At 36.2% G+C, this 27,196-nt stretch overlaps 3 protein-coding genes across 23 annotated transcripts; all 3 read left to right on the top strand.

Moving 5' to 3' along the window:
• The first annotated feature begins 322 nt into the window (after window positions 1-322).
• Window positions 323-27,131, top strand: LOC126864740 (protein retinal degeneration B). Of its 21 annotated transcripts, none has more exons than XR_007689325.1 (21): window positions 14,450-14,588; window positions 14,757-15,335; window positions 15,489-15,825; window positions 15,919-16,055; window positions 16,147-16,264; window positions 16,365-16,740; window positions 16,837-17,006; window positions 17,942-18,046; window positions 18,124-18,309; window positions 18,403-18,565; window positions 18,669-19,058; window positions 19,146-19,426; window positions 19,497-19,649; window positions 19,727-19,989; window positions 20,052-20,160; window positions 20,245-20,401; window positions 20,472-20,621; window positions 20,700-20,880; window positions 20,962-21,236; window positions 21,325-21,667; window positions 22,248-22,351. XR_007689325.1 is itself a non-coding variant. In XM_050616366.1 (21 exons), exons 3-21 carry the CDS (start codon window positions 15,258-15,260, stop codon window positions 24,369-24,371), a joined length of 3,771 nt encoding a protein of 1,256 aa, XP_050472323.1. In that variant the 5' UTR covers window positions 14,450-14,588; window positions 14,757-14,851; window positions 14,928-15,257; the 3' UTR covers window positions 24,372-27,131. The 21 variants fall into 21 exon arrangements, 20 of the variants coding, with proteins under 20 accessions (XP_050472332.1, XP_050472333.1, XP_050472331.1 ...); XM_050616366.1 differs by lacking the exons at window positions 21,325-21,667; window positions 22,248-22,351 and adding an exon at window positions 24,230-27,131 and having other exon boundaries at window positions 14,757-14,851; window positions 14,928-15,335; XM_050616379.1 differs by lacking the exons at window positions 21,325-21,667; window positions 22,248-22,351 and adding exons at window positions 17,331-17,360; window positions 24,230-27,131 and having other exon boundaries at window positions 17,999-18,046.
• On the top strand, window positions 6,314-8,715 carry LOC126864757 (uncharacterized). The gene is made up of 2 exons (XM_050616435.1): window positions 6,314-8,374; window positions 8,500-8,715. Exons 1-2 carry the CDS (start codon window positions 7,783-7,785, stop codon window positions 8,625-8,627), a joined length of 720 nt encoding a protein of 239 aa, XP_050472392.1. The 5' UTR covers window positions 6,314-7,782; the 3' UTR covers window positions 8,628-8,715.
• On the top strand, window positions 8,638-9,533 carry LOC126864551 (cytochrome c oxidase subunit 6A2, mitochondrial-like). The gene is made up of 3 exons (XM_050616004.1): window positions 8,638-8,642; window positions 8,710-8,959; window positions 9,390-9,533. Exons 1-3 carry the CDS (start codon window positions 8,638-8,640, stop codon window positions 9,522-9,524), a joined length of 390 nt encoding a protein of 129 aa, XP_050471961.1. The 3' UTR covers window positions 9,525-9,533.
• Window positions 27,132-27,196: the final 65 nt, after the last annotated feature.

Here is a 27,196-nt window from a genome sequence, read left to right as displayed (position 1 = left end):
CAAAACTGAAGGTAGCCAGCTGCCGTCTTGTTTAAATATGTGAAAAGATCTCGCGACGTAAAGTTAAATGTATCGATTAGAATGATACGAATCGAAAGGATCAAATGGTTTTTCATTAATACTCATTTTATGTGTCGTCGTTATTTTAGATCGTGACATCGTTTCAAACAATTGAAAAGGTCTAGAAATGACTAGTTACCTTATTAAATTGAATCGCTGTTACGCGGGAAGAAGTGCATCGATACTCGTATCAGAACTGGTTGAATCTGCTTTACTGATTGAGGAAGAGCTGCTCCATATTTTCCTCTATCTTTGTTGCGATTAACCAGACAAAAACGATAGACACCTCGCAATGGGATAATCGCGGTAGTTGCCTATGATTGCTCTCATTTGTATGTGTGCATATATGAATACTATTGTATAAGTGAACCGAGGAAACAAGAGGACTGGTTGAAATCTCTCGGTGAATTGGTATGTATGTACAGTGCATGCTACACGCGATACACCGTAACCATGATCGATTAGTTTTTCAAAGAATTTAACTGTCAGATCTATTGCCAACTACGTATTTTCGCTTATACAAAAACGCTGTTGGCGATGCAACAATTATCTATACGATGTATCAAACACTATGATTTCACATAACAATGAGAAGTAGATTGTACTTTATCAGTAGTAAAATCGTGTCGTTACGACAGTTTTGTAAGGAAATGCAAATGTGTTAGACGTGAACCAACTGTTTGTTAGTTGCATTGTTTATAATATACACTATCTTGTTTTATTTTAAAGAATGGTTTCCCAATTTTAACAAATACTGATTCTTATTTAGTTATTTATTGCATGTTTCGGGGAGAATGTAATTGAAATGGGACTATACAAAGTCACTTTCATAAGCGTGCTCTGAAACCTATTCGAACAGTGATCTTTCTTAAATTTAGCGCTATTCATCAATAACAGGCTAATAGGATGCTTCGATCGATATATCCCTATATAATTAGTGCAAATTAAATAAAATTAATTATAACTTTTATGACGGGGATACATTTGCAAGATATTATTATCATGGTAAACATATTGTAAGATTTGTAAACATATTTTAATCTCTAAAAATAATCTCTATTAAAGGGTGCAATAGGATTTATATATATTTTATTTCTATCTGCTATATGCCATATCGTATAAGTATATAAATTTCTAAATTTCTAAAGGGTTAGAAAGCACCGCTACGTCATTGAAATTGTATCAGACGTTTTCCATCCTCGTTTATGTGACGTAACTAGTGACGTCAACAAATTGGGAGATCGATCGAATTCAAACTTACTCTTTCAGAAACATTTAAAACATATGCATTTTCTAACAGTCTAATTAATGATGTAGAGTGCAGAATGGTTTCTATACCTATACGTGCAATAATATTTTGACAGTTAAAAATTTTAAATTAAAAATTTCAAATTCTTTTTGTAAGAATTTTGTGTATTTCATTCTTTTTGGCCATTCGAGTAGCTACGTTTCATTTCTCATTCAAGAATTAATTGCGAATGTTACACATTACGTGTTCATATTAACATCGCATCAGTGTAGTACATCATTCCTAATTATCGTAGATTGTAATTAGCGACGTGGACACGTGGTTTGCGGCGGTGGCATTCATTTACACCGGAAAAGCGAAATTAATTACGTTGGTCAACATACGAATTCCAAGAGGTATTAAGATCATTGGTATTTTTGTGAATTGTTATCATTCTACTCATTTCTCAGACAATCTTTTATTAATCGCTAATATAAATCACAAAGGATATATCTTAACAAACACGAAGATGCTACCCCATTGGGGGTAGCCACCCACATGATAATCAAACAGATAAAAAATTCTACCAAATGTCCAAATTGGGCAAATTGTGAATGTGAAATTTTAAATAAAAAAAAAAAAAAAAAAAAAAAACTAATATAATAATCAACAACTTCCATAACATTTACAAATCTATTCCAATACATCTCCACTCCTATTCTACTATCTTGCTTCTTTATAATTCCACATGTAATCTTTATTTCATATAAGAACCCTCATAAAACGCTAATGCATGTTTAATATGCGTTAATTCGATTCGTTCTCACAGGTAATCGTTCTCATTAATTTCATATGAAGTGCATCACGCAAAGATAGTCGGTAAATGCACCTCAATGTCAGCATAATACACTTGACTGATAATGAACCGTGAAGGGAAGTTAATGGAAAACAGTCTCACGCTATGGCACATAACAAGGATAATGTAATCCTCTTACGGAATTTCTGACTAGAAGCTGATGTGTCTGGAGAGTACGATGAACCCTTATGGTTTTTATACTCACATCGAAGAAAGAAATTTGTGCCTGAAAATAAATCCTCGATATTACTGGCTCGTCTCGATGCAGAAGGGAATAGGGTGGTTAATCACATTCCAACGAAGATCCGAGCAATTGTCTGTGGACCGTGGTTGACTATATCGTTACGCCTGCCCTCTCGTCTCTCGTTATATTGAAATTGAATTGTTTCAGTTTCCAAGCAACCTTTTAGAATTACCCTTTAGAGGTAGATTCTGTTTCCTCCTCCTGCGCATTAATCGCAAATGGAAACGAATTGGCAGGGTTCACCTCGTGGTTGACATTTGGTAAATGCAGTCTAGCGTTTTTACGCTGTACAGGTGCAATTTACTCAACAATCTAAGTTGCTGCATTAATTAAACTCTTCAAGATTTGGCCTTTTGTACACATCGATTAGATTTTAGAGACTAAACTGTTACTTTGATGTGTCGTCGTGGAAATAATCGAACGGTCATGAGTATATTGTTGGTACGTACCTTCTTTTATATAGATATTTGCATTTGCTGTTTTATCTGTATTTGTTATGAGGCCTTTAAGTAGATTTTATCGCCCAAGAAGTATTTCATAAAGTCTACCTTAATATTCATCTTCGCATTCTGCTGATATTAAAAAATTTTATGGACGTCTACGGTGGTACTATCGTATCGTGATAAAATACCAAGTTATAAATGGCAAGAATTCTTCAGTTGGATGGTTCATAGGACTGCATTGTTCAAGTAAATGAATTTGTTCGTCTAATTTAACAACAATTTGATAAAGAGAAGAGAGTATGCTTAATCGTGCCTTTCGATAGATTAAATACTGCGTAATCAGACAATATAAAGTTTCAAGTTAATTACCTTGTATTAAACTAAATCTAATTTCCTGGACATTTTTTCTCGGCTAGTCAGACAACTATAATCGTGAAGCACGGCGCAGCATATGACACGTCCATTACTTTCCAAGAAAAAATAAGGTCAAAGGAGGTTCCATTATTATTCTCAAGCGCGAAAGTCGCGCTGTAGTCTCACAATTGCGGTCGTATCAGGAACCGGATCAAATCTCATTTACAATCTATGTAAACATCATGGTGTATCGTCTTGAATTAAAACTGGGCGTTGCATCGATGACACTCGAAATAATTCCATGATCATCCCCGGTGTTCATCGTCCAATTACGTATAAGTTGGAACGTTCATTAAAAAGGAGTAGAGAAAAGGAGAAAAAGGAGCAGCAAAAAAGAATTTTATCGACCTAGTTTCGCTTTCGTCTCGGTTTACTTTCATTATGCCCTTCACTGCAAATCGAAAGGATTTCCGCGTAACTTTCCAATTACGATTCGCCAGCTGAATGAAAAAATGCTCGGCCGTTCGTGTTTCCTAACGCGCAATACGCTTTAATTATCTCCTTTCTCTCTCTTCCTTGTAAGCATTTTAACCACCTTCTTCGCCTCACCATGTACACACACCTTTACACGACCGGATGTCGGGTTGACGAAAAGAGGGCTGTACCTAGGCCAGGAGGGTGGAAATACTTCGACCCGTCCTCTTGAAAATGTCAAAGGTTGCCGCGCAAGGCGCATCGACGTATCCCTGTTTTCCAGGAGCTAGCAGTCGAACGCGATTCTATTGTTCCTGCTCTATCGTCGAGCAGTAATTATCATCATTTCCATTTTGCGCCATTTCATGATTGCACTCCTTTGAACACGCTAGACGAAATATATATGTATATCTACAGATCTATGTCTCGAAGATCGAAGACGTAAACGTATAATTTGTTTCAAAAGAAATAGATTCAACATACAACCATTACATTATTAGTGGTACAAAAGTAGTACGATAGCAATAGTACAAAAACTTCAAATGTATTAATAAGAATGGAAATTATTATAGATAAAAATTATTTTTTTTAGATAGATAAGAATTTTTAGATGAAATGTAACGTAATTAATGAAAATTTTTTAACTGATTTTGTTCACATGATCATAATTAAGATTTTGGGTTAATCGATTTTTGGAATAGAAGAAGAGTCATTTTAGTTCGCTTTATCGACCGCACTTCCGATCTCAATTTTCTTCGTAATTTCACTCCTCGCATTTTCGTTTATTTTCACTGGAATTATTTCTGCCACGAAAACACTGTTCCAGTTTGTTTCTTATGCATACCTGGTACAGTTACCGAAATAATTTCATAAATATTTGGAGTTTATCTTCGAATTCTTATACAAAATGTTATTAAAATGACGACAATAACTAAAAATAATGTTCTTTCTTTTCGAAGTAGCTGATTCCAAAGGGAGAGCCGAACATCGCAGCGATATCGTCGTGTAATATTGATTGCGACAAAGTCCTTGTCGGAAGATTAATTATTTCATTTTCATTTAACTTCGCAACGAGCAATTGAATTTTCCCCAGGCAAATCTTTTACTGAAAATTACCACCGTCTCTGCATTTCCAATGTACAGATAATGAAAACGCAAAGTTACGTTGCTCCATTCGTTTTTCGTATCATCAACGGATTAATTATAATAATCCACGATTCTCTTAATTATTTCCTCTCCCATGGTTTTACGACGGTAGCGTAAATATCCTCCTACCCATCGCAATGATATTTTCTTCTTTAAACTATCGTACTTCCAGTTTACAACTCGGAGTCGTAAAAATTTTAGAGGCTGCGTTGGAAATTATTCGGTTAATGTCAAAGGTTCGAAGTTCCATCAAGAAGTTGGAACGTTTCTGCGAAGCTTTCCGCGAAAACGGATTTATTGAAAGAAATAGATCTCGGGAGTCCTTCGTGCGTTCGACATTAAATTATTGTTATCTGTTCTTCTGTGTCACCGCTCCCTTGCATTCTATTTTCAACTTTCGACACTCGCCACACCACGATAATATTTCAAATCCTTACTAAAATTCAGCGAAAATGTTTTTCGTTTCGTTTTCCTTCTGTTTGCGAGATTAAAACGTCGGAGATTAATGTCAGAGCGTATCCGGTAATTGTTGTTTCATTTTAATGGAGAAAGTTCCGGAAATTTATTGCGTATGAAAATCTCAAGCGTGTTTCTTATTGAGATTCACACAGAAAGAAAAACTAATTACAAAATAATGTTGCGGATATTGTAACGCTAGCATAAACCATGATATATGGACCACTACGTATTTATCGCTTTCTACTGACCCCAGACATTCTGGCGCTTCAATAAACTACATTTCGAGTGCTGATTCATTTATTCTACTGCGCATTTATCCATACGAGGTGTCTTACTTTTATTAATGTAATTAAGAGGAGATATTTCTCGAACATACGTTGATTTGTCATAATAATAATTCGCGACAATAATATTTGGACATTCGCTACAAAAAATCTTTATGAATATATTGCCTGTATTATAGAAAGCTTTTGAAGAATGAAACACGGTTATCATAACTATAGTGATAAAATCTGAAACTAATCTGGAAATGTACGTAAAAATTACGAGAGATTTTTTGCGAGTGTACGTTTAAAAAAAACTAGTACATAGTATAAAATGATTGTTTTAAACATATAATTAATTAGTGATTGCAACGAATATTGAGACTTATATTTGCAATAGGCATGTTCTATCGTCTTCGTACATTTTCGAATTTGTTTCAAACTTTTGATCGTGACAGTCGCATTATGTGGCATGTCCTGGAAAATCTTTCGCATAATACGATTCAGAAAATGTTTCCATGTATTTTCAAATACTTTCGTAAGCCACTGTATTTCGAAGCAATCAAAGGCAGACTATAAGAGTACAAGAAATATCATTATGAAACAGTATTATTTGAACGTTTATATTTGATAAACAGAAACATTTATGTAAAACCGAATTATTTGCCCGATGATGTTACACAGTTTAAAACTGCACGTCTGTCGATGAAAAATATCGCGCTTTTAAATAAGATATTGTTTGCAATACGACTCGATATGTAAAATGTTTGTACATGTCGCACGTACCTGATTGGAACGTGCGTGTTGATCGGCGATGTTGTGCCGTGAATTTCCACGAAACAGAGATTGAAACTTCACAGTGAGTACAGAGAGAAGAGCGGAAGGACTGCTATAAATACGGTCGATTTGCAAACGTCACAGGAGTTGTATACTCGTATGCCGGATGTGCGATGTTTGTCATGAAACGAAGATAAGCACCGAGGATATACCTGTTCTATTCCATTCTAGAAAAGGAAATGCTTGATCTAGATACTGTGAGAACTACCTCGCTTATTAACTTAAGAGACGTAATACAAAAAATCATGTCAATGATCTTCGTTCAGTATCTACCTTGTACTTCAAAATATCTTCTAATATCGAATAGAAATTCGTACCAGAAGAAAATTCCTACGAAGCTTTCCAACTAATTGAAGGAACTTGTCATAGATATATCAGATGTATCGAATTCTTTAAATACTGACACACGTGAAAATACGCTCGAAGGAACAAAGGAGGATAAGTTCATATGACAAAAGAGTCCGTATATGCAATTGAGACTAAAAAGTTACGTTTTCGTATGGCCAGGCATACGCATTTTTTCTCCTGAAAAATGTGTCCAAATCGTGATCTTCTATCCAAAAAGCACGGATAGATCATAAAACAGCAATAAGGCACGATATCGCGATGTTCTCACTTTTGCGTAGGTTAAAGATCCTGTCATTGGTGTCTGTCAACGGAACAACGCGTTCCACGTTAATCAAATCGGATATTGGAATGGTATTTTCAACGAGCGTAAATGTAACCGGTTTCTTGGACGAGAAAAAAAGAAATTGGAGCACAGGGTATCGTTGGCACAGCAGCAAAGGTTGGCTCAATGATATTTCAAGATACGAATCGTCGAATGGAAAATTGCTCGCGATAATTGGAGGTATAAAATTCTCTTTTTTTTCACGAGATATAAGCGACTCGTTATTAGAGAGATATTACAATAGAACGATCGTGCTATCGACATGACAACGATACATGAGATTTAATTTCCTTTTAAAGATTCTAATAAAAGGGTCTCTGGGCGTATTTCGTTTGAACTTTGTCATTATCGGTTTGTAACGTGTGAGATGCCTGTTGGCAAATGGTCTTGTCTAAAGCTGCGGCGGTATTCCGTGCAACAACTACTATCCGTGTTTCATTCAAAGAACTAAGTGTTCTGTATGACAAAAAGGATTTCGTATAATTTCTGTCATGAAAATGCAACACGTTCACCGTTTGAATAATTGTCTACGCAAGAAATTATCTCTTTCTCGAGGAAGTTACCAAAACTGTCTGTTTAAAATTCATACATAGCAAGACTGCAAAAAGTTTTACGGTTCTGACCGTGTTGCAGGATCTCGCGTAATTCGTTAGCATAAATAGCAAGGTTTCTATTTTAACGTAACAGAAGTCGACTTTTTGTGTATTGCAACCATTTTCGGGAGATCGAAAATATTCACGGTTTTCGTATGAAAGGGAAGTCTTATAACTCCGACGTTCTCCAGTTAAAGTTCGTTTCAGAAAGAAATAGGTACACGAGCAGTCGTAAATATCGCTGTGAAATGAAGACGTACATCGAGAGAAGAGGTTTCTTGCTCGACAGTGGATCGTCGATCTTTTCGCAGTTCCCTTTGGCGCCAATCTACCACTCTTGGAAGTTCTCCAAGGAATTTTGTCCTTCGGCGGAATACCATAGTTCATCCATGCAGAAGTTGTCGAATTCGATGTTAAAGTTTCATTCTTTCACGGAAAATCCATCTTACCAGAAGTCTGCATGTAAAAATTTATGGAGATCGAGAGATCTATCCGAAGCAATATTTTGTTCCATGAGCTTTCGTAACTATTCCTCCTCCAAAGAACCTCCTTGCGATAAAACATTGAAATCGGATGATTGCGATGGGACAACAATCAAAGATGTTTCTAAGGATTGCTATTCAAAGTTTGACGAAGATACGCAAGAATGTCCAAAATCTTCGAGAAAATGTCAACTACCAGTTGAGGATGATTGCGAAGAGCACTCACCGTTCCCTTGTCCGGACGTAAAAGATTATTGTTCTACAGGTAAAGTTTGAAACTCCTAGAAACAAAATTTTCTACTTACAGTTAGAGGAAAGAGAGAAAAATGATTGAGAAATAGGAAATTGACTTTGAATTCGAAATATTTTCAAATTGACATTGTTTTATAGGTCAAAAAGATAAAGATACCGAGAAGAATGCGTCGTACTTTATCGTTTTTAATCAATTCCTAACTGTCATGTCATTCTTGAGACGACAGCTTTTTTTTTATCTATTCCACGATATACATATTGTGTAACACCTGTATTATGATGTTATCTTAAAGTATATACGTATATAAAAATTATTAAAAGTTGACTCACTTTAGCTAGCAGCTGAAGTTTCATCTTTGCTGTTCAGCGATGCGCGAAAAACTTTATCAGCTTCGTTGTATGTACGTTATTTAACAACATAACTTGTGGCTTTGCAAGTACAGTGGCCTATGAAGAGAAACTTTTGCAACTGGTGACTGTCATCGGTGCGATCGTGTTAATAGGTATATCGTGTTACGTTTACACCAAGGTGGAAGAATCGGATAAACAATCGAGGCCTGTGTTCATTGATGTTCCTTATATGAGGCGAATAAATAAGGTACCTGTTTTTTTACATATGAATTTTATGCCTTTTTCACGATTGTCATATTCTTTTAAATAACGAACTGAGAAACTGTAACTTTAAGTTAAATATCATACAAATTCGATCTTAATATCTTTATTAATCGACAATGCACGCGTACTTTTGCGTAACACCTAAGCTTTATACTGATTCTTCGGTCTAACAAAGCTCTCTGCTTCGTACATCTCTGGAAGGTAATCCATTTGTGCGGTATTCTCCGTAATCGATTAATGAAGTCTTACGAATCGTTTGCCTTCACCACGGAAATTTGATACTTTTCCCTTCATTATCTTTTCTTCTTTCTTGCCTCGAGGATTTGATAATTTTACATCGTGACCGATTTCACAAGCTGAGACCTTTCAAGCCTTATCCCTGTAAGTGACTTATAAATATTTCCCTTCTATAGCCTTTTCCATGGGGCGACGGGGAACACACCTTGTTCCATAATCCCGTGAGAAATCCAATATCTCCGCATGGTTACGAGGTAGAAGATCCAAACGCTGTGACGCCAAGCCAAACCGCAGGGTTAAGGAAACGATAAACGAAGAAGGATGAAAATAAGATTGTCTCATTCTCGCGTTGAGAATATTTAAATATTCCGTAATGCATTAGAAGGATTAAGAAAAGCCTTGAAAATCACATTACAATTTTTCAAATGAGTCATATATGTTTCATACATTTTCTATATGTTTCCTTTTAGAAGTTACTCGGTATGATATTCCAGACCGCAAGCGGCATTCAAGGGCCGGATGCGCTTTATCCGGTGAACCAATGAAAATAATACAGCGATTATTACTGGCTGACTGCATTCGATCCTCGTAGCTTTGTTTTCCAGTTTAATATCATGTACCGCTGCCATTCTAAAAATTAAAGATATTATATTCCACAATAATTAAAACCTTCTGGAAATTTTATTTCGATCAATTGCATCGAGGATCATAGACTATTCTCTATAAACTTCTCAAGAGCAATAAAAAAAAATCAAAAAAGGTCCGAAACTCGATTGGACCTCTTCAGTGTGCTAAGGACATAACGTCACGTACTTGCTCGTTTTCTAACACCGCTTCTCGTCTCTTTAATGACGGTCTCCAGTAGAGTTGCAGATATTTGTACTGTATAAAACAGCCGCAAAGTCGCGTTACTTTCCTAGCCACCGAGTGGAACACGTGGATCTTCGGATGGAAGGTCAACGTTGGACGGACGAGTCTCTTTAAACACATTCTTCCCCTCCTTCCATTGCCCGGAGGAATCTTTTACTTACGTCACAGTATACATGTGCATATCATTCTAACAGATTCGTTCAACATGTTTTGACGTCACTCGGTGTGTATCCTGATCATCTGTGACTGGAACACGGATACAATGTACCGTGCTCCATTTATAATCTAACTTACAAAGAATAACGTTAAACTGGCAGAAACTTGAATGCTTCGTTTACTTACTTGGTGCCTAGTATTCTCTTCAAATAAACCGGAAATTTTAAAGGAAATATCTTCAGAAGAATTTAAATATATCTCCTAAGGAAAGTTCCAAATCTGTCACGTAAACTTTTAAATGAAAGAATAAAAGCGTCCTCTTTTAATTAGTGAATACGTGTGCCGACCAAGGAGAAGATTAAAATAGGTTGGAGGGGTCTTTAAAGTTTCATGGAAAAAACCAGAGGCCAGACTATCAAGGACGCGTCAAGGTCAATTTTGATTTGATCTTTTAGCAGAATTTTACTCAAAAGATCATGCATATTCATAACGAAATTCTTCGTTGTATCTAGATTCTTCGGATGAACTTTCAAAAGGCAGTTAAATAATATCGTCTTTATCCTGACTGGATCGCCTGATCCATTGAAACGTTTTAGACGTTGCGATGAACACCGATCTGAACAAATTTTTTCCCTCGGCATTTAAAACTTGCAGAAGAATTAAATCGTGCTTGCCTATTCATAAAACGTCTCTTACATGTATATCGCTCGCTGTACAAAAGAAATGGTTTTTACCGTCCATCGAGCGATCCGCCTCGCTTTTATGCCAGCCCACAGGGAAAACGCGTCACTAACCTTCCATAATCTCTATTCTTTTGACAGGCGAATTTTATTCTTTCCTTTTCATCTTTTGTGAATAGGCCGAATTCGTCGGCATAACGCGCGTTCACCCGATAACATTCGTTTTATTCGGCTAATGTCAAAGGTCAGTTTCCTTCATCAGTCACGCTCAGGAACGGTCAACGGACGGCGCATCTCTAGTTAGTCTCCATGAATTTCAATGTAAATATGTATATAATATTTCTATTATTAGTATTAAAACATATAACTTATTTGGCATATTGATGAAATCTCACATTAATTATCGTAAATTTTTAGATAGCGTAGACTACTCTAATCAACATTCTATGTTGATATTTAACCTTGTTCTGTTCTTCTTTGTCTGCTACTTTTTATTCTTTTTATCAGCGTACTTTATTCACGGACAAACTAATCTACTTCGATTAACTACAATTATCTGTTACTCGTTTACTTTTTAATATCGATAGATGATTATTATCGGCAATCTCTAATCAGCATTTACTTGTTATTTTTATATCCGCTCCCTGCCAGCAATGTTCTCCGTTAACGAGCTCCCTTTCTTCGCTCTATAAAAAGCATAGTTCTCGGAAAAGGGCATTCGTAAGAGGTGTCGCGCAAGAATAAACAAGCCCTGTCTGGTTCACCTTTTCGGTGAATAGAGAGGGGCTTTTGACTTCAACTATTTACAGAACGAAAGAAAAAAGAAAGATTCTTATCCCGACAAGTGGCACGTTTCCTCTCTGTGAGGATCGCCGTTGTACTACGTCGTTTCTGATGCTGCCAGGGGATCGGGGTATGGTGCCCCATGATTCGATCCTAGACGATACGCGTGCAATCCTGTCGACGAACTTATCGGTATCGCTTTCATGGGAGCCTGCTGGTGTTATGGCGCATCTGGTTTTGCGTTTCCTTGCTCGCTCGGGGGTCGATCAATAGGCTAGGGAGGTGGCGGAGGCGGCTAACGGCGGCTGTCCTGCCAGTGACGGATTCAGAAATTTGCATTTCAAATCAGCTATTATTAAAGGATAAGATATCGTTTAAAATCTTCTACCGATTGAATCGAACCATTTTTTGTATATCCTGTTTATCATCAATCTGAAAAAAGTGCCTCGATTGGTTCCATATCTTTCCATCTCTTCTTCTTGCATGTAAATGCAAAGACATTATTATTCTTTTTAGATACTTACTTTATTTTATTAAATCGTTACATAAGATTGTATAGGTATACATGTGTAGAATAAATAGGATATTAAATTGACAGTTACTTGAATAATTTTCAGGATGAATTATTAAGAAGTTGTACGTGGACTCAAGGAAAACTGGCTGGCACGCGCCTTTATTTTACAGCACTGCGTCCGGATCACCGGGTCACGGAGGCGGTAAAAGGCACTCTGATTGGCCGAGCTCGATTTCGCGGGTTCGAGAAGTCGCGCGTGCCATTGGGGCCCGCCAATCGGAGCGACCTCCTCTCCGTCAGTCAGTAGCCGCGCGTTGCCCATGTAACATCGTCACATTTTCGGCTCGCGTTTATCCTACACGATCCTTGGATAAATCCTCAATCTCCTTAATCTTTTTTCAGTGTATGTACTTAACGATTTTGCTGAAACAAATCTATCTACGTCCTGTATTCATCTCGTGAAATGTACGTCTTCTATGTTACTTGTTAGAAGAAACAAGTGCTCGTTTGCACGCGTGTATTATGTACTATGCCTCTCGTGTCTCTTAGGTGAGCTTCGTCTGGAATTTAAATTATGTGACAGTGAACTGTCCGGGCGAAAATGAATTCGTAAATATATATTTTATAAGGGAGGTGGATATACGTTTTATCTGGGTGGAATTTTAACGTTGAATAACAATAGTATCATTCGGGACAAGTATCTGCTTGATTAGCAGCGTTATCGACTCAGTCGGTTGCCGGTCTTCAGTCGATCAAGCTGTATCGTGTCGCGGATATCGCAGCTTTCCGCGATTTATCATCTGGTCCGGAAGGTGTGGCGCGAAAAGTATGTACCTACATACCGTGCACTAGTAAGAGCGAGCGAGTCCAGCGATATCGTTTCGTTTCGCTTACATATTTGCCCTATTTCCACGTTATTCAAGGTTAAGGAAACCTTTTGCCCGTAAGTACAGTAATGTCTCGTTAACTGACCAGAACTCTGTTTTATTAACTGACTGTCGCTATTCTCATTTATTTCAAGTATCCTTTCTCAAGCTATGAAATTTGTATGTGCATAGAAAAAGGCTACCGCCTTTAGAATTTGTTGATATCTTACTTTCTATTTTTATATTCATTTTATATTCGGAGAAAATTGTTTCTTTGTAGTTAGACAAATTATCAACTTGGTTTCGACTTATGGTCTGTTAGCAAGGCACTTTACTGTACGTCGATGCAACATCGAATTTCATACGTGTTTACGCGCTCCCTCAAGCTGTTGAGTACTGTCAACTGTTAAGGATCTGTCAGCTGAGCCCGTTGAAAACGATTGGTCGTAACTGACAGGTTATCGTGTCCAATCATAGTCGCAAGATCGCGGGTATTACAACGAACTATCGAGAATGAAACTATTCTCAAACGATGCTAAGGTACCAATTACATTAGATTATTGTATTCCGAATGAGATATTAATCAAATGAAGTAACGCTCTGTGTTAGCGGTAAAATTAGAAATAAGTAGGTATTTATAATCCTATTATTGGCACTTTATCCGATATGCTTGCAACTTTAGAGATTCAACGCTGTATATTACGCTTTATTTTTCAAGTAAGAAATTCCACTCTTAGATCTATCACGTTTAATTTATGACTTGTGTTGTTTCAACGTTTGTATATAATTATGTAATGTATGAAATATAGATCACGACGAACCATCATTTCTTATCAGTACGATTTTCACAGAATGGTAGTATGATTTTTTCCCGCTATAAAGTTTAATTTAGGATACGTTTGAGTACTACGGTACAGGTGAGTATAAATAAACGTTTTACGCAACATTTTGTTTATTGTCCCTCCATTGTTTCAAGATATACGTACCTTTCCAGAGAATCAGAATTATTCGATAACGTACACTATTCATAAATCGTCTACAATTGCGTGTGAAACGTAACGTAAGCCATTCAAGTCAAAGATCACTATATTATATCTAATTTTTGTTCTATTTTACAAATAAACGCTGAATAAATTACTATAGTCCCTATACACTTCACCTTAGTGAAAAGTTACATCTACAATCGTTTTAACCAGTTAGCAGTTTTTTTACAAGTATACTAGTCATGAAGAAATGGTAATATTTTGTTATTTAAAAAAAATAAAACAGTCATTTCATTACAACTTAATTCTACATTACAACAGCAACACATGCTCTGTGCTCGACGAGTATACTCGTCGTCGCTTACTTTTTGCGACATATTTTAGGTACACACCTTCCAAAGGGGTTGCAGTAGCTAACCATTTAAAGAGGTACAATCAGTATCGATATCGGTGACACATATTTATAACGTTCGGTGATTATTATTAATGTGTCAATTTCTATGCAGTTATGGAAAATTTGAAGGTGCAAAATAGTATATAGAATATAGTATTCAGTATAGTATTTCATAAGTAAGATAATTATCTACTCGGATCTCATATTTTAATTATATTTATAAAGATATGAATTTGCATAAATATCCGCGGTGTAATGATTATTAATCACTATTAAATACTCTGTGACCTAGAGCAGATTTGCGTGAAAACGCGGCGTGCAAACACAACGATTCAGCATTTGACGTGCTTCAATTATAGACCGAGAGAAACAGGCAGTCGATGTTCGCGAAGGTCTCTATTTCTAATGTTCCACGGAATATACGATTGAATTTACGCGTTTCACTTATGTTGCTGGTTTTTCGGCCAGGTATAACTGATAGATCGATGACGATAGATAAAAAGAACCGTTTACGCTGATAAAAGTTGATCTGTTGGACCTGCTGGAAGGCGTATCGAGAAATATTGATCGCCGCTCTCAAGGGATATCTCGATTACGATGAACTTCTTTTTGCAACGTCCTGAGCGAAAATAGAACACAACGTTCGATATAACGCTTAACGTTTCTTTTCTTTATTTCTTTTATTTTTAAGATTTGCGCCGATGATATCATGAGGCTGAGAGATAAAGAGGAAGCAACAGCCTTCGAACGATCTCTGTTTTTCGTGAGAGTGGATCGTGGATAAACAAAAGCGGCAAGATGTTGATAAAAGAATATCGAATACCGCTGCCTCTCACCGTCGAGGAGTATAGAATTGCTCAGCTTTACATGATAGCGGTAATTTAACATTACATTGCAATATATTGCGTTACAATTAACCCTTCGTTACTCCTTATTTCCCATAACTCCTGTAGATTCCTATAGGGACTGGAGGCAATTAAAGAGTGAACAATAAACGTGAAGTTTATTTTTCCAATGTATTTCTTGTAGAAAAAATCTAGAGAAGAAAGTCAAGGAGCAGGCAGCGGTGTAGAGATTATAGAGAACGAGCCTTATAGCGATGGTCCAGGTGGAAACGGACAATATACCCATAAGATTTATCACGTGGGTAGTCATCTTCCAGAATGGTTCAAAAGTTTGCTGCCCAGATCCGCGTTGATCGCCAAAGAAGAAGCATGGAATGCTTACCCCTATACGAAGACCCGTTACACTTGCCCCTTCGTTGAAAAGTTTTCTATCGAAATAGAAACATACTATTTTCCCGACAATGGTTACCAAGAAAATGTCTTCAAGCTAAGTGGTAGCGATTTGAGAAATAGAATCGTAGGTATGTATTTATCTCTATGAAGTTTCAAGAAGGCAGGTCAAGTCATTTTCTATTAAGATATCGAGATCCATCGATTACATGATTAAATTTCAGACGTGATTGATATCGTAAAAGATCAATACACGGGTGATTACGTGAAAGACGAGGATCCTAAATTATACGTGTCCCAAAAGACCGGTCGAGGACCTCTCACGGAATCATGGCTAGAGGAATACTGGGCTGACGTAAAAGTACAGATCTATCTTCCCGTATCTGTTTCTTTTCACTAATTTTTGCTTAAAGCGATCAATACTGATGCATTAAAACTGTCTTGTCGTTTAGGGGAAACAACAACCGACTCCATCCGGAAAGTCTTTAATGTGCGCGTACAAATTATGCCGTGTGGAGTTCCGATATTGGGGTGTGCAAACAAAATTAGAAAAGTTCATACACGATGTAGGTCAGTATCGTATATGAGCACAACCGTTCCCTGTTTGTTTCTTAATGTCCAACTTCTAAAATTCTATATACCGTGAGATGTGACGATGAAACGATTTCAGCCTTGAGAAAAACGATGGTTAGAGCTCACAGACAAGCCTGGGCCTGGCAAGACGAATGGAATGGTTTGACCATGGAAGATATTCGGAAAATTGAACGACAAACGCAATTGGCGTTGCAGAAGAGAATGGCTAATGCAGAAGGCGATGGGGAAGCAACAAACGACAATCAAGACAGGGCTGTTTCAAACACGACAATGACTCCTCAAGAGTCGAACGTTGCTACGACATTGGCTGCCACGCTTGGGAGCATCGAGAAAAACGAAGATCCTCAAAGTCCCCCAAGTGCCAGAAAATCGACCGATATACCTAACACAGCTGGTAGTTCAGAGGGTGACGTTAGCCCCGAAGATTCACCGACCGAAGTACCCGACCTTAGGTAAAAATAGAAGTAAAATCAGGAAGTAGTTTATTTATATGTATAGCTTTCCTCCTTTCGTTTACAGTTTATTTAATGCGATGAAATTTGTTCCAGAAATGCTCCTACTGAAGAGAAAGCAGATGCTAAAAAGGGATGGAAGAAAAACAAGATGAGTTCGCCGTGTTCGAACAAAAGTTTCGATATGCAGATAGCGAATTGGCGCATGGAAAGTATCGTAAGAGAATCCGAATCTGGTAGCGAAGATGAGTTTTTTGACTGTCAAGGTAAAAGATCGACTTCTTTTCGTGCAGCATGTAAATAATCTTTCTAAAAATTTACATATTCGTAATACTATCATTTGGCTGATAACTAAACCATGAAACAGACGCTTTGGCGAATTTCTTTAGACACTGTTTTTGTATGCTTTCTTTTGTTAAAAACAGATTAGATAAACAAATAAGAAACTTGTTAAAAATAAATAGGAGTGTGTCTGGTAGAAATTCGCATTTTGCAAAGTAGAAAATACAGCATGATGATTGGTAATAACATTTTCTGTTTTTTTATATGTGTACCCTCTCTGTTCTTTTATGTCGCATTCCACACTGCAGCTGGGTTCATTATACCTATTATACGCGAAGGTAGGACACGTAGATAGTGTTGAATTCTTAGAACTACAGACATTCGAATATGTTTTTTCGCAAACGTAATAAATGATCGGATAAAAGATCGCAACATTGATACTAGTGTTGGTACTCTCGACATAAGTTTAGGAACATTGCGTAATTGCATTCATGCCTTTGTAGACCGAAACAAGATGTACTTGTTGCTTACGGAGATTTACACTTACAAGAAACTCTGACTAATTGCATAACATACAGATCGTCATACATAACATCGAGCATGGAGGTTCTCAAGAAGCAGTTTATCACAGCATGAAACAGCATGGCCATGTAGATTACAAAAATAAATGCTTTTTTATTGTTAAACTTTTTCAAATGTTAACAATAAATATCATTGTGAAATGATTGTATTAAATAAAATAAATAGTAATACCTTCATATTTCTAATATATTTCTACTACCGCTTTGTACCTCGTGACGCTTAATCCGAAAAAGGGAAACACTCCTGATTAATAATATTCTATTCCTGCCTTAACACGAGTCAGAGATGCTTAAAAAGGCACGATGCATAAGCAATGTTAAAATTTCTGATTATACAGAGGGCTTTGGAGATAGCACTTCATTATCTAAATGGAGTTCTTTGGATCTTCTAGCAGAAGAGGAGGACAATACGTTCACTTCGCCTACCATGGTAAACAAAGAAGGTAAGTAATGATTGATAATCTAAATGCTTGTCCTTTTCCTGGTTATTACTAAAATTTATTTCAATATTTATTTATAGACGACACGATATTTTCACCTTCCTACTTGCAACGTATGGCTAGTGAACGTAGCAGTAAAAGGTTACAAATCTCTACGTCAGCCAGCATCGATGCCTCGTATCCGGCTTCACCTCAACATTCGCCGACTCATCAACCATGCAAAACTACTGTCCTTCTTATTGTGATGCATGCTGGCAGTGTACTAGGTAAATGCCATAAATAATCGCTTAAATCCATCACTAATTCATAAAAGCGAACCACTAATTGTGAATCACTACTCACAAAAGAATATCTTTTAGATGCTAACGTTGACTTGACGGCGAAAAAATCGGACATTACAACTTTCAAAGGAGCCTTTGAGTCAGTCATGAGACAACACTATCCCAGTATGGTTGGACATGTGGCCATTAAGTTTGTTTCTTGCCCACCTATTTGTACCGAAGGTCTTGGTATTTTATCGAGGTAAAAGCGACGTGATTAGATTAGAAATTTACTTTTATCTATGCCTTATCACTATCTTTATCTCTCTGTAAAATCTCCATCTATTCGACACATGTTATTTCAGCCTAAGTCCTTATAGTTTTGATGTGTCACCCTCGTCTATGGATGCTCCTCAAGTGACACACGATACTATTCCTATCGGCGCTATACCTTTGCTCGCTAGTTCAACTCCTGAATATCAGGACACCGTATCACGAGTTATAGCTGGAGCAAACCAAGTTTATCACGACTTTATCAGAAGCGACGAGGGTCGTGGTTTCACGGGGCAAATTTGCCTTATTGGGGATTCAGTAGGAGCGATTTTAACATATGACGCTTTGTGTAGATCAGCTCACTCTAGACATAATAGCGAGAACAATATTTTGGATAATCAGGGCATTGAAAATAGCACGAATGCCGAAGATGGCAAACACCTGACTGCACCTTCTCCTAGAAGGAAATCTTCTAGTATAAGGTGAAGAATTATAGTTCAATTCGTATCCATATACATGTACATACGTATGTTGTGATATTGGGAAATTAACATATGTTATTTTTTTAGTGATACCCCCTCACATTGTAAATTGGATTTCGAAGTAGGAGAGTTTTTCATGTTTGGTAGTCCACTTGCTCTGGTATTGGCGTATAGAAAAATTTCCTCGGATAAAACTAGTAATATAAGAAGACCGTTGGTGAATCAGGTGTATAATTTATTCCATCCTACTGAACCTGTAGCCGCTAGATTAGAACCACTGATTTCTGCAAGGTTTTCTCTTCTTCCACCCGTGAACGTGGCTCGATATCAAAAGTATCCATTAGGAAACGGACAGCCTTATCATTTGTGTATGTATTATACGTCTTAGATGTAATTTTGTGTAGCTTATAATTATTACAAATCGTTTAATATCTTCAGTGGAAGCTATCCAGACGAATCCACAATTGTTTACGGATGGATTGAATATCCCAAATATGTCAATGTCCCATTTAAGACGGTTGTCCGATATATCGATTCATAGTACAATGTCTGGTGTGGTTGAAAATGTTCCTCTAAAAGTAGTATCTAATTGTAAGTAAAGAATTAATCATATTAACGATAATAAAGAATATTGACATATTACGCTTACTTGCGACAATTTGTTATAGTAACGCAAAAATGGTGGGGTACAAAGAGATTAGATTATGCTCTCTACTGCCCAGAGGGTTTAGCAAACTTTCCCACGAACTCTTTACCTCAAATTTTTCACGCTAGCTATTGGGAGTCACTTGATGTTATCGCATTTATCCTGCGACAGTTAGGCAGATTTGATTTGTCATTACTCACAAACGAGGAGAAAGAATTATCTTGTTTCCGTCCAGGTCAACCTAGAGAAAAGTGGAATAAGAAACGTACTTCTGTTAAACTTAAGGTAATTTGAGATAACGAAGGAATTATTAATACGAATGTTTGATTTTTCATTTGCTGCTTCAGAATGTCGCTGCCAATCATAGAGCAAATGACGTAATTGTTAAAGAAGGAGCACCACAAATCCTGATTGCTAGATTTATGTACGGTCCAATTGATGTTATTGCTTTGACAGGTATGTCAAATATAATGTGCATACGTGCTAGTATTACATACATGTTTTTCAAGTGATTTCAACTAATATGATTAATCCTCACAGGCGAGAAAGTGGACATTCACATTATGAAAGATGCTCCAGCAGGAGAATGGACGCATTTATCAACTGAAGTAACTGATAAAAATGGTAGAATAACATATAAAATACCCGATGATAAAGCATTGGAACATGGACTTTACCCAGTTAAAATGATTGTTAGGTAATATTAGTCAACCATAATTTAAAAAATTTTATCAGAATATATCTAAAATATAATTTTTGGCTCTCAGGGGTGATCATACATCCGTAGACTTTTTCTTGGCTGTGATTCCACCAAAAACAGAGTGCGTGGTATTTAGTATAGATGGTTCGTTTACTGCGAGTATGTCCGTTAGCGGGAAAGATCCGAAAGTTAGAGCTGGAGCTGTTGATGTCGTCAGGTATATTTTAAGTCATACACATCTGCTTGTACGTCTAATTTTTGGCCCGATGGTTGATATGATTATGGTTCTGATTAGGCATTGGCAAGAACTGGGATATTTAATCATATATATTACTGCAAGACCTGATATGCAACAGCAGAAAGTCGTTTCCTGGTTGTCTCAACACAACTTCCCTCATGGTCTTGTGTCCTTTGCAGATGGTCTTTCGACAGATCCACTTGGTCATAAAGCTGCGTACTTACATAAACTCATACAGGTGATTAACTACTTGAAATCGATATTCGAATGATTCGATATTGTTCGCAACGATATTAAAACGATACTCTTTTCTATTCAGGAACACGGTGTAATAATTCATTACGCATACGGCAGTAGTAAGGATATCAGTGTTTACACCGCGATTAACCTTAAACAAAATCAAATATTCATCATTGGGAAAGTATCAAAGAAGTACCACTCCTTGGCAACGATACTTCATGATGGTTATGCTGCTCATTTGAGTATGCTACAGGCGCACGGAGGCTCGAGACCTGCTCAGGGTAATGCACGTATGGTGATCCCAAGAGGTCAGTTCGGTTTACCCGGACAAAATGCTTCTCTACGACGAAGAAGGTAAGCTATCTATTCCGTGATGGAAATAATTTGATGTGAATACTGTGTTCGATTGCTTACACTTCGCCGTGATGTGGGAATTTTTAAGGTAATAATTCTTACAACCCTTGCTATCCTCGACGTTCAGATGTTTTGGTTGCTGCAGAATGGTGGAAGTGTATAAATGTTGTCCCTTAGAGAGAAGAATGCAGAATGGGCGTAAGGCATTTCGGAGAATAATAAGAACTCTATCGTCTGTATATAGATAATGCTGTATTTTTATAGCTCTACATACTGTGATCAGTATGAAATTTTAAGCAAAGGTAGTTGTTTCAGAGGCGATCAATGACGCGTGCGATCTTCGTTTTTAAATCGCACCCATCAATGTTTACTAAAACCCCAATTTATATCGAGAGATTTCCCTATAAAACAATCGTAACTACGAAAACAAGGTACATACATAGAATAATCTTAATAGTCTTGATACGGCATAATCCATGAGAGTTTCAACAAACGATATAGACCAAAAAACAGTTTTAAAAGTTTCACTTTTGTTCATCATCAGTAATATTAGGAATTCATTAGTCTATATCGTATGTTTGCGTACAGGAATCATCATAAATACTCTGCTTTGCATATATGCGATTTGCTCTCAACTTAATTTCAGCACAAAAGATATTTTTCTAGTTCACATTAATAATTTAACCGTTTTTGCACTTCTGTACAGTACTTCGTCACTAATATCTATCACTTTTAATTTTCCTTTTACTTGTATTTCTTCTCCTTCTTGTATTATATTGGTCTTGAATTTGCAAAGGGAAAGATTATATCTTTTGATGAATTTTATTCCAACTTTAAATCACTAATAATGGTACTTTGTACCTATTGGAGCAACGAAAATTCTCGTTTCTTAATGTTGGAGCGACGGACAATTTGTCCCTATAACTTTTAATACATCTCCAAGATTTCTGTTTTAGCTGCTAGTTAAAAGGTTTGAACGGTGTCTAAAGCTTATCAGTTTCTTAATTACAGGTACCTGTTATGAAGATACGTTACGCGGCGTAGTTGATATCTCGTACTCTCGGCAAGAGCCGCTACCATTCTACGCTCAAACTTAATGTTTTATCTATCAACCATACACATGTCCAGAATTTGTGGTTAATCAACTATGAGTGTCTAGATGTACACAGAATTAAAAAGTTTTTTCGTTAACTCCTGAAAATGGTCTGATCTCACTTTAGCGACCAAGGTAAACTAGAGCCCCTTACCGCTTGAAATTTGTTAGGTGAATGTCTGTGTTACAATGAACATCAAGCTAGATCCACCACAGATGACGCACGAATTATAATATTAATTATGCAGATACTCTATATTTACAAAAATTTATATTTAATTTTAATCGCTAGCAAAATTACTTTCAAGTAATCCTTTATTTTTGTAGATTTCTTATCCACTATTTAAAATTTGGAAAATTCTTTTACAGTTAAACCATTTGTTTAACTTAGCGAATTATACGAATAATTTCAAATTTAGTGCATTATCTTTGGTAGCATTTATATTTTTGATGCCATACTTCTAGAACGTATCGTGTGTTCCCATTTGCTGGTTGATCAGGCTATAATCTTGCTTGTACAAGAGATGAACAGCACGATTGAACATGTGATAGAACTAAAGCTCTGACACGATGCACGACTATTATATGTGAATGCCGTCTTAAAAAAATACCACAACTCACGGACATACGGTGTATTACTAAATAGAGAGTCACGCGTTTTACAAATGTTTCTTAAATATGCTTTACGACATGATATATTCAATTCTCATTTTTAGCTGTGTATTTAACCCTCGCAAATGGAGCGGATATGCAGAACCTGCAACGATTAATACCACTTTTTACGTGCTCGAAGCCAGTCGGTTCTAATCCTGCTAATCCCCTTAGAAGATTAAACTGAACTGATTCTTTCTACTTCATAATCTTTTTTGTTGTGCCATCTCTGTATTAAAGTAACTACCATTGTGGAATACTTATTCAAGGATATTTCTAACGACTTGTAATAATTTATTATATTACAATATATATGATTAACATTATAATGTTAATTAAATGTTAAACGGTGGTAATACACCGTTACAACTGATACAAAGAATCATGTCCACAATGGATGATGCGTTTAGACACGTGTATTTATTTGTTCATTTAAGGAATGAGCGATTAATCCACTATCTGCATCATTGTCATTGCAGACGGGATAGCTGTTCGTCCTCATCGTCATTCGATCACTCACTAATGCTTCTTGTTCATGGAACTGTTACATTTATATCACGCTTTCAGTATGAATATCTAAACACACCGCTAACTCTACTACGCTGCTAATCCATGTCCTCATCTGCTTCCATGATCGACGATCTTGACTAATCGGTGCAGTATGTTTTTTGCGATTATGCTGCGGTTCAAGAGATTTCTCACCATGACTTTTATATACGTACATTAGTTTTAGTCTCTTAGACGATAGCGAATCCAGCTATACGTATAAATAGTAACGTTTAATAAGAACAGAAGAGAATATAATTATGTAGAATCGGTGAGAAGAATGTTAATAGAAACATCATATTATAGAACTTTAATTAACATCGTGACTTAACACGATTCGTTGAGGAACTTTTATAAGTAAAAAATAACTGTTGATTCTTTAGGCATGACTCATGAACCCTGCAACTTATAGCGAATTGAACTCGTTTGACGCTTATTCCATTTCTAACTTATGGTGTTTTTATCTCTCTTTAATATCGTAAGGTATTGAAGGAATCACGCTGATCAAAATAATTTTGCTGTTATGTACGTAAATTTTGTCTCTTTTTTGAAAAATTTTGCAATCTTTTATTCTCAAAATTTGATCAGTGTACCAAATAAACGCCTCAAATTAATTAACCCTAGGCATATTGCCTATATAGATCTTACATTTGTTTGACGACATTTTATCATGTACCATTTACTAATCAGTAACAAATGATAGCTCTTTTAGGTTGGCAAAGCGTGCAGTGTCGCAACCAACTCCAGGTAAAGGGATATATCCATTGGAACGATCAACGAGCGTTGGGCCTTCAATTTCATCGCAGACTGCGTCAACCAGATCTACGGCACCAGAGAAACTCTGACGATTCGCACGCTGCCGGTCGTTCTTCGAAACCCGGCATTAGGTCTACATGTGTATATCTACATTTAACTGTCAAACTGTACGAGGATAGTTCGGAGAGGAAGTCCTCGTATATTTCGACCGACACGTGCTCAACAATCTAAAGAAGATAATTCTACTTTGTTACTCCGCCTTTTTATATCCTCTCTGTATACCTATTGTAAATTTTGAAAACGCTACTCGATACGATGAATCTATGTTGTATAAAGCGCGATACAAACTGTATAGACTTCTCCATGTCCTGTACGAAGGAGGAACTTTCTAATCGAGAAAAAATATGGTTTGAAGGTACGAGGACTTTGTCTTTTTGTCCCTTTTAATCGTTATTGTATCATCTACCATTTTCAAACGCGATGCGATTGATCTTTTTACCGGTTTACTATTAGAATTTTTTTCTAGCAATCTTTCCATGCGAAACTGGCACCGGCATCTTCTGCAAAATGCGATCGAGCACGATCAAAATTTTTGATAACGTAGTTCGAAGAGACACGAATCGAGTCTAGTTCCTAAAAGAATGTAGATCCTCACTTCGGAGGAGAGCGGTTTCCTAGAGAAAAAAAGCGCTGTCTTCTTTCAACGTTTCTTTCCACCGTTTTATTTTAAGCTGTTTCGCGAATTTTATTCGTTGGTCTTCGATCGAGTCTCAGAAATGTATCCGCGAATTATATGTATATACAATCATGTTTTACCTAGTTGAATCTAATATCATTGCTCTAATCGTAACTCGTAAGGTATAAAATGAAAAAAAAGCAGAAGACAGATCAAGATTGGTTGAAATTGTTACTTGAATCTTCTTCGTTGTTATCGGAAGAAAACTGACATTGATCGTATCTCTAACCGTTAGGAGTAAATTAGCTTGTAAGGTTACCCTGTTATTATAGAAACTCTAATCATTGCCAAGAGTTGCCAGATATAGTAATACACGCGTAATGTTGCGCCCAAGTTCCTTCGGTGCTATGTTATTTTCAACTATTCATATCGATTTGTAAGAACGGAAGGGAAGAAAATGCATTTAATATATTTTGCAATCGGTTGCAAAATATATTAAAAAAGCAAACATGAAAAACATGAAAAAATAAAAAAAAACACAAACACGTTTTGTATGTTGTCTATCGAAAAGTATCGAGAGTACGAATAGAGTATGTCCTCCGATAAACGTTGGTACAAAGACACTTCCCTCTTAACTGCTATAGTTCCATATCGTTGTAGACAGCGATATATGTAAATACGTCAAAGTGTATATAAATAAGCATCGCTGTAAAATGTTCATGGATAAAAATGTTTAGGCTGTACGCAAATATTGATTTATCAAATAGTGCTACGTGCTTCGTCAACGAAAGTATCGTCCCCAGATAATAATAAAAGTATAATAGTTTCTTCGACGAGAATCACATAGCTCGATGACGAAGATCGTAGACGTCAGTTACCGAATATGTTCTCACAAAGATTGTGCGCTTAAATATTTGTAATTAGATGATTAATTATCGTGTCCGGTTTCAGTCGAAAAATATTTAATTTTGTAATCGATAACTAGTCCAAGTATTACGTCGCTTGATCTACTGTTACAATTAATTAATACGATAGCTAATCTGCGTTGGAGGAAAAATCAGTGGATCGATACAAGCAATGATACTTAAAATGAAAGTGATACAAGTCGATTCGTTGAATCTCATATTAGATAATGAATCCTACTTTTTTAAAATTTTCTTTAAACGAATGGTTTGATATCTGACAAGATTAGATCAATAGAGGAATAATTAATGAGACTCTTTGTTGTGCCATCATTGTTCCTTGATTGTCTCAGTAATATTAGTATGTAATTGGTCGAAGATCTGCCATTGATCTATTCCTGACATTAATAAGAAATTCACGTATATTATTCAGTGCTCTATTCATCGCAACTGGAGAAAATCAATTAATATTTCAACCGAAGTATCGACTGTTTATATTATTGTAAAGAGATATGAATATAGTTCTGTATATGGATATACCGTATAGGTGTACAAGTGTACATCTGTAACAGAGTGATCGTGTATATGTATATATACGTATGTACATATAACTGTGTATATGTATATATAGGGTGTTTCAGAAATATATAACTTTCTGGATTGTCGACGAATTGTTAGAAGTTGTAACAGAAAGGTGTTATGAAGATAGATTTATTCTAGGTTCGTAGATCTCGATCGTTTTTTGCATTATTAGTTCAATACGGACAAAATTTTAGAGATTGTTTTACGAATGTTGAGAATGTTATTTATTTTCAGAAACAGAATATAAGTCGTGTCAGACTAACTTGTAAAGTTACTCGCGAAATACCCTTTATATGTATGTATACGATGCATAAATGTTTAAGATATACATAAATATATATATATATATATATATATATATATATATATATATATATTCTTAGGCATAAGGATTGCGAAATGATATTTTACTTATATGGGTGAATTATTGTCACTGGTAACAAGAATTATATTTTTTTTAGCATAACTTAAATGACACATTGTAATAACTAATCGAGAGTCATTGTTTTATATTATGCGACCTTACTCTAATTGGAATAATTATTTCATATACTGTTGGCTCATGATTTTTTAAATTAATATCAATGGAAAATGACTTCAATTTCGGATAGAAAGCCTGGCTGGTAAAATTGTATTCCACTTTCGTCATTGGATATTACAATAAATTATCAATCATTGTCGTTTAAAAATTGTCTACCTTCATTTCCTCTGTAATATAATTTTCGCATTAATTAAACGTTTACATAATTATGTA

This window comes from Bombus huntii, chromosome 4, assembly GCF_024542735.1.
Source record: "Bombus huntii isolate Logan2020A chromosome 4, iyBomHunt1.1, whole genome shotgun sequence".
Taxonomy (NCBI): domain Eukaryota; kingdom Metazoa; phylum Arthropoda; class Insecta; order Hymenoptera; family Apidae; genus Bombus; species Bombus huntii.
This window is presented reverse-complemented; position numbering and strand designations above follow the sequence as displayed.